Source organism: Apodemus sylvaticus, chromosome 11 (assembly GCF_947179515.1).
Source record: "Apodemus sylvaticus chromosome 11, mApoSyl1.1, whole genome shotgun sequence".
NCBI classification, from domain to species: domain Eukaryota; kingdom Metazoa; phylum Chordata; class Mammalia; order Rodentia; family Muridae; genus Apodemus; species Apodemus sylvaticus.
In genome coordinates this window covers 36634115-36648279 of record NC_067482.1, presented here as the reverse complement: position 1 = coordinate 36648279, position 14165 = coordinate 36634115, and the positions used below count along the sequence as shown (strand labels likewise).

Below are 14165 nucleotides of genomic sequence, written 5' to 3'. Positions count from 1 at the left end.
TTCAGGAAGCTTCCCCCCAACCCCCAGGAAGCCGTAGAAGTGGGTAGGATCCCTGACTCTGCAAGTTTGTTCTTTGCTTATTGTATATGTTCACAGACCTTTTCTAGAGAGTTTTCCTATGTGACAATGACATGCTGACTGGAGACAATTGTTCGCTTCCTTCTCTTTCCCATCCCTTTCTTCCTTTTCTGTTCCCCTCCCCCACCTCTTAAAAAGTATTCCCTTCCCCCTTTTTTATTTCCTTTCCCTCTCACATCTATCTGTTTTCCGTCGCTAGGCTCAAAACTCTGCAAGCCCAGGAGGACGCCCGCCACAAAAGCTCGGAGAATCGTCGCAATGAAGCGCGCCGAGCTTCCGGCAAACGGGCCGCAGACCAACGGCCCCAAGACATGGTGTCCAACTATGAGAAACACCTGCAAAATCTGAAGGACGAGATAGCTGTCTTGTCTGCTGAAAAAAACGGTCTCCAGGGAAGGTCTGACAAACTCTCGTGGTTCCTTTCAATGCTTTCGATTTTTTTCCCCTTTCTGAGTTAGTAGTAAAAGTCTGCACGGCCAGAGAGTACAGGAGGGGGTGGAATGAAACCCCAGTGGCCTGGGCGGCGTCCAGTTTGGGATTGCATCTCTCTATCCAGGAAAAATGGCTGAGAGCTATGACCGGGATGGGATGTCTTGGCTTTGAAAGCAGGCTCGTGTGTGAGCCGGCTCTTCCATGGCTAGTTCATGTTCCAGAAGATGCGGATCTTTTCCCCAGAAGCCCAGGAGTCCTGTGTCGGGCGACTAGAGTTTATTTCGCTACAGTCATTTTTTTTGTTTTTTTGTCTGTTTTTTTAGTTATTGCTTGATTTTTTTTTCCCTTGAGAAGAATCTCATTTTGTAGCCTGTAGTTCACTATATAGTCAGAATTTTCTGATTTGCAATCCTCCTGCCTCAACATCTTGATTGGCGTGATTCCAGGTGTGAGTCATATGGCTGGCTTGTCCTCTCTTCTTTCTCACTCTGTCAATGGCCTTTTTCCGTTGTTTTCATGAAATCCCTCCCATTCAACACGACAGCCGGGCCAGATGAGTATATCCGTGTCAGGTGACAGCAGGCACCTTTAACTCTGCATTTCCTGTCTCGCTCTAGTCTCCTCACCCCTCCAGCATCCCCTAATTGAGGTTAGGGAAGCACTGGCTCATTTACCTAGATGCTTCTTGAATCCTTCCGAGGCTCGCCTCTGTGTTGACTGATAGTGACTAGTATTGGAGAGCCAGGGGCAACTCTGGAAGTATTTGCCCCAGGGAATTGGCAAAAACCAGGAAGGGAGGCGGCTTTCTCCACTCTGTCTGCTGATTGGCTGACTGCTTTTTCCTGCTACTTGCATAGTTCTTTCCCCTAAGACTTTCCTTTGGGGTCTCAATTGCATTGGGGCTGTTGCTCTGAGAGTCTAACGGTTTATTTTGCTCTTGATAGCAGTCTTGGTTCAATCACAAGGTCCTGGGAAGTTCTTAGACGCTGCTGTGTTAATTCAAGAAACTCTAGCATCTGACTTGAGTGCTAACTTTGGCCCTCGCAGCACAAGTTGCCCCTAGATGGTCCTTGAGGGCTTTTGGTTTCCCCTTTGAGAAATGACCAGCAGTCAAAGCTGGACACACGGGGTGACTAAAAATATAAATTGAGGTGCTCCCAATGAAAGGGCTTTGTGGATTCTAATTCACTGGCTACATATGGTGTATTGTTTTTGATTTCTGGGGGCCTTTGAAGCCTTTGGAGACTTCCCCTGTCCCAGTGGGATGATCCTTGCAGACCCCTCTCCTACTTGTGTATGTGTGAGGTTGTATGGTGCTAGGGTGGCGGTTGTGAAATATGTGCGGAGAAGAATACTTGTTCAGGAAGTCCAGGAACAAGGGAAGAGTGAATCGGTCTTGATTTTTGTTATTCCACAACCACAGGTCTGGCAGGAGCCGGTCTCCTAGCCCTGGTACCCGCGGCCGTCGCCGCGGCCGCAGCCGCAGTCACAGCCACAGTCGCAGTCGCAGCCGCAGCCACAGCCAGAGCCATAGCAGGTCCAACAGCCCCTGCACTACAGTGGCCAAGATCAGAAGCCCGTCCCCAAACCGTGCCAAAATGTCCAGCGTGGCACGCAAAGCCGCTCTCCTGTCCCGATTCAGCGACGCCTATTCCCAGGCCCGCCTAGATGCGCAGTGCTTGCTGAGGCGGTGCATTGACAGGGCTGAGACGGTGCAGCGCATCATTTTCATCGCCACAGTGGTAAATGCGACATCTGCAGTCCTTGAGGTGGTGGGAGATCACAAAGTGAATGGTGCAACCTTAAAAGGCTGGTGCATTCTGAATTCACTGTGGACAGAGGATTCCCATCACCCTGTCAGTTCCATATCTCCCTTCTTTCCCTCCCATCCTTCCACTATATATTTTTGGAAGCTATTTGGTTTCTTATGATTGTTAAAAATATCGTATACATATCACATATATTAACGTTTATGTTGCTCAGACATCTATTGCCCTGTTCATCACACAAGACTATCTCAAACGTGTCCATGTTAAACTGATGGATACCGGCCGGGCCTTTTATAGTATATGTCTATATGAGCAGACAGTAGGGCTACTGCTTTGAATGATGATTACTTATCGGCCTTCTGCCATTTTTAGAAAACTAGAGGATAAGTTAACTCACTCCTCAACTTAAGTTATTTATGAGTTAACTAAAGCTGGCAAATGTCAGCTATTCGAGTTTCACAAATTTAAAAGATACTTAAAATATAATCCTTGGCTTCCAGAGTGAATACATTTGTCTTATGGGAGGATGGCATCTTAATATCCCATTATAAGAATAAACATGAAACAAACCAAAACAAAACATTGTGTTAATATGAGAGCAGACGTATTAGAAATCCTGGCTCTATTCATTTATGACAAACATCAGCCAAGTATGGGCCACATCTGGCTTAATCCTAAAACATCTGGCCTGTGCCTAAGAACTAAGAATGAAGAATGGTTTTATACTTTTAAAGGAATGTGGTAAAATATATTAAGTGACAGAGATGGTAGCCAGTGAAGCCTAAAGCCTTTGCCATTCTGCCCTTCATCAGAGCCTGGTTTATGTAACTAAGAGTCACTTGTGGTTAAAGCTGTATGAGTTTAAAGACCATGTTTTTCTTGAGAAACCAAGTCCTACTAGTAAACACTGCATAACAGGTATGGGATAAAGGCTTACTGAGTTTGTAACAGGAATCTGGGATGAATTGTTTTCTCTTAATGTCTTGGCCTGTCCCACTGCACTGCTGTAGGGTATAGGACTTACATCCGTGGACTTACATAGGACTTACATCCGTGGACTTACATAGGACTTACATCCGTGGACTTACATAGGACTTACATCTGTGGACTTACATAGGACTTACATCCATGGACTTACATAGGACTTACATCCATGGACTTACAAAGGACTTATACCTGTGGACTTACATAGGACTTACACTCATGGACTTATGTAGGACTTACATCCGTGGACTTACATAGGACTAACACCCATGGGTCTGCATTGTCCTGCTTATGGCCCTCAGAGTTTCTAACACAAGGCTCACTTGCCTTAAAATTAGTGGATTGTCATGTATGTTTCTACATACTTTTACAAATTGACAGTCATATTATCTCACAGGTCAAAGCCACGTTTGTTATCTGGATGCTGGTATGATGAGGCATTTTGAACTCTTCCTGGGTCCTTTCTGGGGACTTTCTCATCTTCTGTCCTCACCAGATTAATTTGCTGTGTTCTCCTGTACAGGAGGCATTTCATGTAGCAAAAATGGCATTCAGGCACTTCAAGGTCCGGGTGAGGAAGATGCTAACGCCGTCGAACGTGGGAAATAGTGACTTTGAGACTGCCGTCTCCGAATATATCGTTTGTCATCTGGACCTGTATGACTCTCAAAGCAGTGTCAATGTAAGTCTTCCATCTCCTGTGAGTAGTGACATGCAGCTGATGAGGACATACCGAATTCTGATAAATCAGGAATTCATCTATATATTTGATATTACTTGTACGTGGTGGAAGAGAAAAAAATGTTCCTTCCATTTACCCTGAAGCACGGTCCCTACTGGCTGTGTTTTTTACTTGTTTTGTTTTTTCTTGTATCTGCAAGTGTGGTATGTGTTTGTGTGTTGCATGTGTCTGTGAGGGTGTGTACACATCTGTAGAGGCCAGATGTTGACACTGGGTGTCTCCTTTGATTACACTCCATTTTTTTTTCTTAGTTAGGGTTTTACTGCTGTGACCAGATCAAGACAATGCTTATAAGGACAACATTTAATTAAGCCAAATTGGTCTGGCTTAAAGGTTTAGAAGTTCAGTTCCTTATCATCAAGAAAAAAGCAAGGCAACACCTAGGCAGGCACAGTGCAGGCAGAGCTGAGAGTTCAACATCTTTGTCAGAATACTGCTAGAGGAAGACCAACTTCCAGACAGCTAAGATGAAGGTCTTAAAGCCCCCATTCATAGTGACACACCTACTTCAACAAGATCATACCTCCTAATAGTGTTACTCCATGGGCCAAGCATATACAAACCATCACATTCCACTCCCTGGCTCCCATAGACCCGTTCAAACACATGAGTCTATAGGATACATATCCACTCCATTTTAACTACTAAGGCAAGTGTCTCTGGTTGGATTTGAGTTTGATGACTTGGGTACTTTAGCTAGCGAGGTTTCCCGGGGACTCTCCAGTCTCTGCCTCTTTAGTACCAGGACAGTTAGGTTGCCGTGGCCACCCTGAATTTATGTGTGTGTTGGGATTAGAACACGGGTCCTCATGCCTGCAGCAGATGCTTTATCCACTGGGTCACTCCCTTAGTTTCTTACTTAGACATCTCTCAGAAAAATGTTCTGAGCTTTATACTCTTATCCTTTAGGTGGGTCTTTGAGATTGGGAGTTGAAATATCTTAGTTCTTTTTAAACATTATTTATTTTTATCTTACGTACATTGGCATTTTGCCTGCACGTATATCTGTATGAGGACGTCAGAGTCCCTGGGTTCTGGAGTTGAAGCAGTTATGAGCTGTCATGTAGGTACTGGCAATTGAACCTGGGTCCTTGAGAAGAGTAGTCAGTGCTCCTAATTACCAAACCATCTCTCCAGTCCCGAAACATCTTAGTTATTAAGAGAAAGAGCTCTGAGTGCCGCTTTGATCTTGATTTTGCCACATGATTACTTTGTTACCTTCCACAAGCATTTAAACCCTCAGTGCTCTGGCTTTCTAATCTCTGAAAGGAAGCATAGAGATCTTTGTCCCACAGAGTTACTGGGCAGGGTCAACGGAAGGAGGCAGGCCATTTGTCTAATACAAGTCTTGATGCCTAGTAAACACTTAATAACAAACAAGCTATTTTGCTTATGTTACGGTGTAGGGAGGGACTAGCCAGAGTTTTTGGCTGGTGTCTCATACATTTACTCACAAAAGAAAAACAAGGAGAGGCAATAGCTCAGCTTGTAAAATACCTGCCATCAACGCATGAGGTCCCAAGTTCAGATTCCAGGCACACACAAAATCTGGGCAAAGTGGCATACATCCGTAATCACAGCATGAGGAGTCAGAGATAGGTAGCTCTTTGGGGTCTCATCGGCTGGTCAGGTTCAAGGAGACACCCTGGCTTAAAAAAAGTAAGTTTGAGCGATCCAGCAAGACATCCGTCATCAACCTCTGGACCCCACCTGTGCCTACATGCATATGTGCACATATGGACATGTGCCCCTCCCCCATGAACTAATAAACACCATGAGCCTCTTCCTTCAGAAGAGCTATTAGCTGTTAGCTTGTCGTTTCTGCGTGTTTCTCTCCTCTTTCCCTACTAGGGAGCATCAACACCCTGCGGTAACACACTGACATCATTAGCAGCAGTAACACACTGCCCCCTTTGCTGGCTTGACTCACTCACTCTTTGCCACCGCCCCTCCCATTCCGGTTGATGATGGGGTCTTCTGGATGTCAGGGCTTCTCGTCACAAATGTGCAGCCAACTGATGCCATCTTTTTGTTTTCCAGGATGTGATCCGTGCCATGAACGTCAACCCCAAGATCTCATTCCCTCCTGAGGTGGACTTCTGCCTCCTCACTGAATTCATCCAGGAGATTTGCTGCATTGCTTTTGCAATGCAGTCCTTAGACCCACCCCTCGACATTGCATTTGGGGCGGATGGAGAAGTCTTTAACGATTGCAAGTAAGAGGCACAGGGGCAGGTGCTAAAAAGATGCTTGTTGCCTCTGCTCCCTAGGAAGATGAAGGGGAAGGAACCTGGGGTAGAGAAATCAATGGCCACTCCCCTGCCATGAGTTTCTCTGTATCACCATCTGGACCCTTATCTTGGGCTCATTCTTCACTGAACATATTAGCTCTGTGGAGATGCCTGGAGCCTGGCTGGAGCGTTGATTATTTTTTAAAAAAAATGTATTCTGTGAATTCAGCACAGTTTTAAAATTTTATTTTATTTTCTCTGTGTGGTATATAATGTGTGTACACATGTGTGCAGCTGGATGCTCCCAAGGAGGTCAAAGGTTGATGATCAGAGAGAGCAGTTCTTATTGCATAATTTAGACCAGGTCTCTCAAAGTGTGGTGTGTACAGTCCAGGCATTTGCTAGAAATGCACACATCTGCACCACACTCTGCTATTTACTGCAGTGGTTCTAGCTCAGGGCTCAGGAGGCTGCGGTTCACAAACACCAGGCACACTCATGCACACTGATGTGTGTGCAAAGGGAAACTATTGTCTGGAACCATTAGAGGCTACCAAATTTCCCATGGTGAACATTCCTCTAATAATTCCAAAGTTGAGATAATCTGAAGCATTCATTGAGTTTTGGCAAGATCTTAGCTGTAGCTGGAGATTAGCAGCTACACAAGAGGGAGGCCAAGCTGGCGGTCAAGGCGCACAGCTCTGGCCTCAGGCTGCCTAGCTTGAAATCCTGGCTCCACCTGCTTGCTATGTGATCTTGGACATAGTCCTTTATTTTTCTGTCCTTCAGTTTTCTTCTCTTTCAAGGCGGTGGGGTGGGGGATACTAATGCCTCTTTCCCCAGACTGTAGAGGGCTAGCTAAGATGATTCAGATGGAGACTTAGGATGATGTCAGGCATTTAGTGAGTGCTTAGAAAATACGAACTCTGGGTCTTTGTTTACTCCATCGTTCAGGGTAGGCAGCTGCCCAACATCCTTGCTAGCTTGTTGATGAGAGAGACCATACATCTTTCTCTCATAACAGGAATGGGCTTTCTGGCTGGTAGAACATATCATATTCCCTTGATATGTTCTAGTTTCTTTCGGGTCTTTGTTCTCACTCTGGAAGAACTGAAGATTTGAACGTTGCCCTGAAGTTGAGTCCTATTCTTTACAGAAATCCTTAATACTTCCTATCTTGACTTCTTTCTTCTTTAGCATATGGGTGGTATCACCCAGACGCTCACCCGTTTTGATTTGTGCCATCTGCATGTTTTGTAGACCACTGTTGGGCCTCTCCACCACAGGCCTTTAACTAGAGGAAACCTACTGTCTTGTGTGCCTGATGGCTTGGCAGTTGAAGTTAGAGTTCCTAACTACAATTGAATTTGATTCTATTGTTGTCTTTCTGTGTCTAAAGGTCCCTATCCGTTGATTCAACTAACCAGGGGTTAAAAATATCAGGGAAAAATATGAATATGTATAAACTTTTTCTTTGTCATTCCTTAGTACAGAATAATAATTGTTTTATATTGTATCAGGTATTGTAAGTAATCTAGATGTGAGTTAAAGTATATAGGAGGAAGTCCATAGGTTATGGAAAATGTAACAACATTATGTATGTGTGTGTGTGTGTGTATATATATATAAATGTATATGTATGTAAAATGTATAAACAGTCTTACTATGTAGATCAAACTATCCTGGAACTCATTACTTAGATTGGATTGACTTTAAGCCGAATCCTTCTGCTTCAGCTTCTCCAGTTTTAGAATTACATGAGTATACCATGCATCCAGCCTATGAAATGATTTTATGTAAGTCATGTAAACATCTATGGAGCATGGTGTCTGTTGGGTCCTGACAAGCAATCCCCTTCAGATAAAAGGGGACAGTGAGGGTTAGGGAGTCACAGAATACACCAAAGCATTTAATGACTGAAATCCCTTTCTTGGCTTCATGACACCATAGTTTTTTCACCATAGTGAAAAGGGCTGGAGACTCCTTGACAAATTGTTCTGATCCTTGGCCTGAGCACCACACTCTGCTGAGTTTTCTTTTTAATGGAAGGGTCAAAGAATTGGATATAGGCACCTCTGTTGAAGTGGGCAGTGGAGAGGGACTCTCTTTCATCCCTAGCTATGAAATTAGCTAAGTTATAGAAGTTCTTTTTTTTTTTTTTTTTTTTTACTAGCCTTGGAACACAACCTTGGCTCATTTCAAGCAAAACTAAGCTTGCGATTATTGTTTATAGTTTGTGCCTTGACTAAACCTTACATTTCCTCTGTTGTTTGCACACTTAACATACCTTTCATCCTCCACCACACCCTTGTGTATTCATACTGCATATTATCTTCTTACACTTGGATTATTGCTCCAGTCTATCGAGCTGTTTTATTGGGTATTTTCACCTGTGGTTTTTTTTTTTTATTTTCTTCCTGCCTGCCTTTGAGTAAGTTTTCTATATTTTAACCAAATCACTGACAAATAGGTTGATTTGTGCCATCAGATTTGGGGAGAGGGCTATTGAGATGACCTGGTGGTTAAAAGCACAGGCTGCTCTTCTAGCTTCCGGAGATCTGATCTCCCCAGAAACTGCGGGGACATAGAGCCCAGACATCATGTATGCAGCAAAATGTCCACACACATACAAAAATCGAGATGGGAATATCACAACATCTTCATTCAGATACTCATTGATCTGCTAGTCATCCCTCTTCTGCATATGGCTGCCTAGTCACATTTCCATTTATCTATTTAAACATTTCTTTGGATTTCCTTTGTTCTGAGAAATATCGCCCAGCATGAGAAATAGAACAGCCTGAGCGCATTGCCAACTCCTGAACTAAGGAATGAGTATCTGATCACTGTGTAGATCGAGGCGTAGTAAAAAATGGACGTTTCAGTTGGGTTTCCCCTAGTTATACAAAACACTTAACTTCCCTCTGGTGGCCATAGCCCAGCGTCAGGATAGCCGCCTAGCATGCGCTCTGCTCTGGGCTGGATCCCTAGTATGGAAAACCGTTTCTTACTCTCTTCGGTCTCTTTGTGTTCCCACAGGTACCGCCGCAGCTATGACTCGGACTTTACTGCTCCCTTGGTCTTTTATCACGTGTGGCCTGCTCTCATGGAGAACGACTGTGTCATTATGAAGGGAGAAGCTGTCACCAAGAGAGGGGCTTTTGTACGGTGGCCTTGCATAGTGACAGTTCATCCTGAGTGTTTGCTTCACAAGTTCGAGAACATTTATAAACCCAAAGATTCTATAAAAGAAGCCGATAGAGTTGTTTGATAAGATTTCATACAAAGGAGAAGGAGAAATAGCTGCTTGTTTTTGGATTGTCCCACAATTCTTTGCAATTCTCCCGGCAGTGACATCATTGCTGCTGTTGAAGATGGAGCTAGTGTGGCTCATTTAGCTCCTCCATCTTAGAGATAGATTGACATCCCAATTCTCCACTTGGGGGAAATTATACATTTAGTCTGTCTTTTTTTCTCCTTGGTATGATGTGTAGGGAAGGGAAGGATGAAGAGAAATGGGACAGAGAAGGTGGGAAGAAAGCCATTTGGCTTTGGAAGGGTGCTTCCTATAGCTCTTGCTTACAAATGGTTTGATCATCTTGAAAAATTGAACAGCCTCCCAAATGGAGTCTGTGTTGTGCTGTGTTGTGATGTGAGTGTGTGTGCGTGCGCGTGTGTGGTGTGCCTGTGAGTGTATGTGGTGTGTATGAATGTGGATGTGTACGTGTTTACATATGCCTGTGCACACATGTGTGAGCATGGGGGGGGAGGTTGGTGTATTGAAATTCATGGCCACAAAACTTTGGATATGCACACACCAGGACATAGTATTTACCTCAGCCTTTCCTAGACAGAGTCACATGTATTCTGAGAGGAGCCCCTTTGGCCAGGACAAAGCCAGGGTAGTGGATTCTGTTCCTGTTCTCTGAACTGGGTGAGAGGGAGTTGCTTTGAGGCTGAACACAGTAGAGGATAGGGACTTTATTAAAAACAAACGTAGGATACTGGTGACTGTTTTACAAGTTAAAATCCCATTGTAGTGAAAACTATCTCTTTAAAAAATTTTTGTGCTTCAAAAGCTGAACCTATCAAAATTGGGTCTTGTCTATCTGATGTGTGCTCTACAGTAAATATTTTCAAAAGACAGGATTCCTGTCCTTGAAACTCTCTGTTAGTAATTTTTTACTAATGGAGTGCAGTTTGGAAGGGAGGGGACTCAGTCACACTTTTTATGCTCAAGTCAGCTAGTTATTGTCTATTGATGTCTTCTTTCGTCAAGTGTGTCACCTACACGACCTTTTTATTGATTCACAGTTAAAACAGCACATGAATTTGGAGTAGAATCTTCTTCATATGGACTCAATAGCTGGTCAACAGAGACCTCTTACTGCGTTCAGTGAGATTTCTTTCTTCTGTAATATATATGGCCTCAGTGCAGCATCGAGGTGGTAGAGATCTAAACTGAACGTACCACCCAAGCCCAAAGCCAAGCATGATTTCTATACAGCTTACTCAGAGAAACACTTAGTGAGCACCAGAATGGAAGTAGCCTTGAGTTCATTATAATGGGATTTTACTGTAGCAGTTCTTGGCAAATACTGGGTGTTGCAGGAAAGAACAGGTGCACTGCTCACACTGGTGGTGGGGGGAAGTGCTGTCCTGTCATTAAAGCCTGTGGTAAGCCGTATCTGCTCGCACAGACTCGTGAGTCTCTCTCTGTCTTTTCTCTTTTTTGCAGTGGAGCTCTGTGCGACCAGTAATGCGATGCCGTAGCAGGAGCTTAAGCCCCATTTGTCCTCGTAGTCGTTTTGGAATAAGCACGGTACATTCCTGCGTAGCCATTCCTGCAGACAACCTCGTACGATGATACTTTCCTATGAAAGGGGTGATTGCAAATCCATAAGTAGAAAGGGAACCTGTTGCCTTGATATGACCTATGTGATTTCATTGTTTGCTTTTACACCATTATGGCTAAGAAGTTTAGCATTCTAGAAAGAAACGGAAGTGCTTGGGTTTTTTTTTTTTAATTTTTCCTATTTTGATATTTCGAGGAGTAATAGATTTTACTAATCTATGAGTTTTATTCTTTTCATCCTTGAGCAGCGTGTTAGATATCAGTTGGATGTGTGGACATGGGGCATTTGAGTCACAGATTGGAAAATAGGTCCCTAGTTCCTTTAGAAATCCATACATGAATTTGGAGGAATTACACAAAGATCCCAGACTGAAATATTTCATATAGGGCAATTAAGGTATTAATTTGTCCCCAGATTCAAAGTAGGAAAGATAAAATTAGTTTCTTTGTATATTAATCCTTGGGAAGATTATTAATCTTCTATTTCAATGTGAAGGATAACATAAAAATCATTTTGAAAACTCACAGTATTTGTATCCCTAAAAACATCCCAATGCCATGTCAATGTTCCTTAACTCACTAAATAACATTCAGCCAGTGTCTGTTAAAGATGGGCCTGGACCACAATACCCATCCACTATTCCTTCTAGTGTATGTTGTCATTTATATGGGTGTTGGGCCTCATTCTCAAAGAGGGTCCTGATGCAGGTCAAGTAGAGAGATCCACGGGGTGACATGGTGTAATACAGTCTACCACGCAAAGGCCTGGGGGTGCTGAGGAGGTGGCTCATAGAGTTAGGTCTTGGAGGGTGCACCGATGCCACTGCAGGAGAAAACTACATCAGAAATGCTAGGGAAGTGAAGCTACAAAACAGATACAGTCCTCTTGTGCTCTTGGGGATTTTACAGAATGTAGTCACATATATTCACGAATAAGTATGTATATGGTAGATTAAAAAAGGGCTCATGTATTTAGTGACCTCATAAATAAAAAGGGAGTCTTCAGAGCATCCTGACGGGATGTCTCCCTATCCCAAGGGGAGATGGTGTATCAGAGGAGAGGGGAGTTTACATATTAGAGCTACCAAATGGAGCTCTAGGTCCTGGAGGCTTGAACTCTGGACTCTCAGTAGAAGTTTTATTCAAGGGGAGTATTCCCTGCACTGAGTCCTGAGACATGACTGCACCCCCTTCTCTTTATCGTTCTTTGCTTAGGGAGAACAACATAGCTTCAAGTGTAGATGAGGATATAAAATACATTCTCAAAGATGAAACTGGGCCAACCTTTTCTCTCTGCCCAGCTGTCTCTCCCTTCATAGCTAGGCACCTACAAGATGAAATGTAAATACTTTGGTCGGTCTGTCTTTCCGGCTTAAATAAGGCCTCGATTCCCACAGAATACAGTCCTTCTTGGGCAGCATCTCTTTACCTAATATGTTTGAGAGGACAGGACAGGAAAGAGGCAACAGACTGTAGCTGGTATCAGACTTGAAGTCTCAGTGTGAGATTTGAAAATTATTTTTTCTTGGATGCTTAGAGTCTTCCTTAGTAGGGCAGGGTTTGGACACGTGACAAAGTTTTATAAGGCATCTTTGAACTTAGTGTCATAATTTTAGTTATTAGTTGATTATGTTAAAAAGCTTCTCTTATATTAAGCCATTGAACCCAACTTCCAATCAGCAATATAATTTAAACCAAATTAGATACGGATTAACTTAACAAGCCTGAGAAGACTCAGGTCATTCAGTCTCTCAGGGCAACAAATTGGCTAGTTTTAATTATTAACCATGTCTGGGTAATCCACCCTCTGATCTTGTATAATCTACATCACTCTTTTACTTTCTAGGTATCTCGAAGTCGAAGTCCTTCTCCAATAAGATGTACATTCGCAAGTAAGTGGGACAGTTAAGGCTGAGCAAGCTTTCTGCTTTTTAACTCGTCTCTGGCGAGTTAAATTTTGGAGCAAAATGGTTATTCCTGGGGAATATCTTCCCTCTCCAATTCACCCGGTTCATTTCATGTCTGGGCCCTCTCATTGACGGTGCTCGGGCTAGTCTCGTGAGTCAGAGGAAGTGCGACCTCCATGGAGAGATTTAACTGACATGACCCAGGATCAGTTATTTCTTTTCAGTTAGGCAGCTCTGAAGAATGCACAGAACGTGACCACAGTAACAAACCGTCTATTTTTCTCCCTAGGGTATTGAAGCCACCAGCCACGTTCGCCTGCCACAGTTGGAACCACCAGCTTCCTCAGAGCACCCGCCCACCTGCCTTGTCTGCCTCCGACCTCGCTTAACATGAAATGAAAAGGCAATTCTGTGTATCACTCTGCACAGAGCATTCAGTGCCGTGGTTCAGTGCCTTTGTAACTCTAGGTACATAGCAGCTATCTTATTTTATAGGAGCAAATTCCATTAATTTCATAAAAAACGATTATATAGGTATATAGGATCATATTCATTTGAACATAGTCCATTTCAAAGGTGTGGACTTCCCTCCCGAAGCACCGGGGGGCTCTTTCATAGCAACTCTAGGAGCAAAAATAGAAGTTATTATTCAGCTGAGTCCCAAAGAAAGGACGAGAGATTTTAGTTTACACGTCAGTCATTAACACTCCCATTGCTAACTCAGATTTTAGCTTCCTGGGAAGCTTTTAGTTGGTGTCCTGATCCCCTCTTAAGGGTTCAAAGACAGCCATAGTTATTCCAGTACCACTTACTTAGGGTAAATGGAGACCACAATAATATTAATTTAAAAGGATAGAATTAATTAGCTTGCTTCTCTCTTTGAGAAAGCTCATGAGTTTTCTGTTTCATATCCTCTCCCCCTCCCTCCCTCCTTCCCTCCCTCCCCCTCCCTCTCCCCTCCCCCCCCTCTCTGTATACAGGTGCCATTTAATCAGTTCAGATTTGAAAGCTATGGCTTCAAGGGTCCTAAGAACTAATCCCCCCATTTCCCCCTTTACATCTTTTCTTGTAAGATATACAATCAATTAGCAAACTTAATTAACTAAGATACAGGCTTAATCAATTCACAAACTAAACAGCGCACACACTGGCAACACACTACGGATA

At 43.4% G+C, this 14165-nt stretch overlaps 1 protein-coding gene across 1 annotated transcript in view; it reads left to right on the top strand.

Moving 5' to 3' along the window:
- Spata18 (spermatogenesis associated 18) overlaps positions 1-13295 on the top strand; it is a 29908-nt gene extending 16613 nt beyond the window's left edge. Inside the window, exons 6-13 of the mRNA XM_052199698.1 lie at positions 278-475; positions 1934-2252; positions 3787-3945; positions 6046-6221; positions 9276-9399; positions 10975-11058; positions 12938-12983; positions 13288-13295. Of these exons, the coding sequence (XP_052055658.1) occupies positions 278-475; positions 1934-2252; positions 3787-3945; positions 6046-6221; positions 9276-9399; positions 10975-11058; positions 12938-12983; positions 13288-13295 (1114 nt within the window). The remainder of the gene's footprint in view (positions 1-277; positions 476-1933; positions 2253-3786; positions 3946-6045; positions 6222-9275; positions 9400-10974; positions 11059-12937; positions 12984-13287) is intronic.
- Positions 13296-14165: the final 870 nt, after the last annotated feature.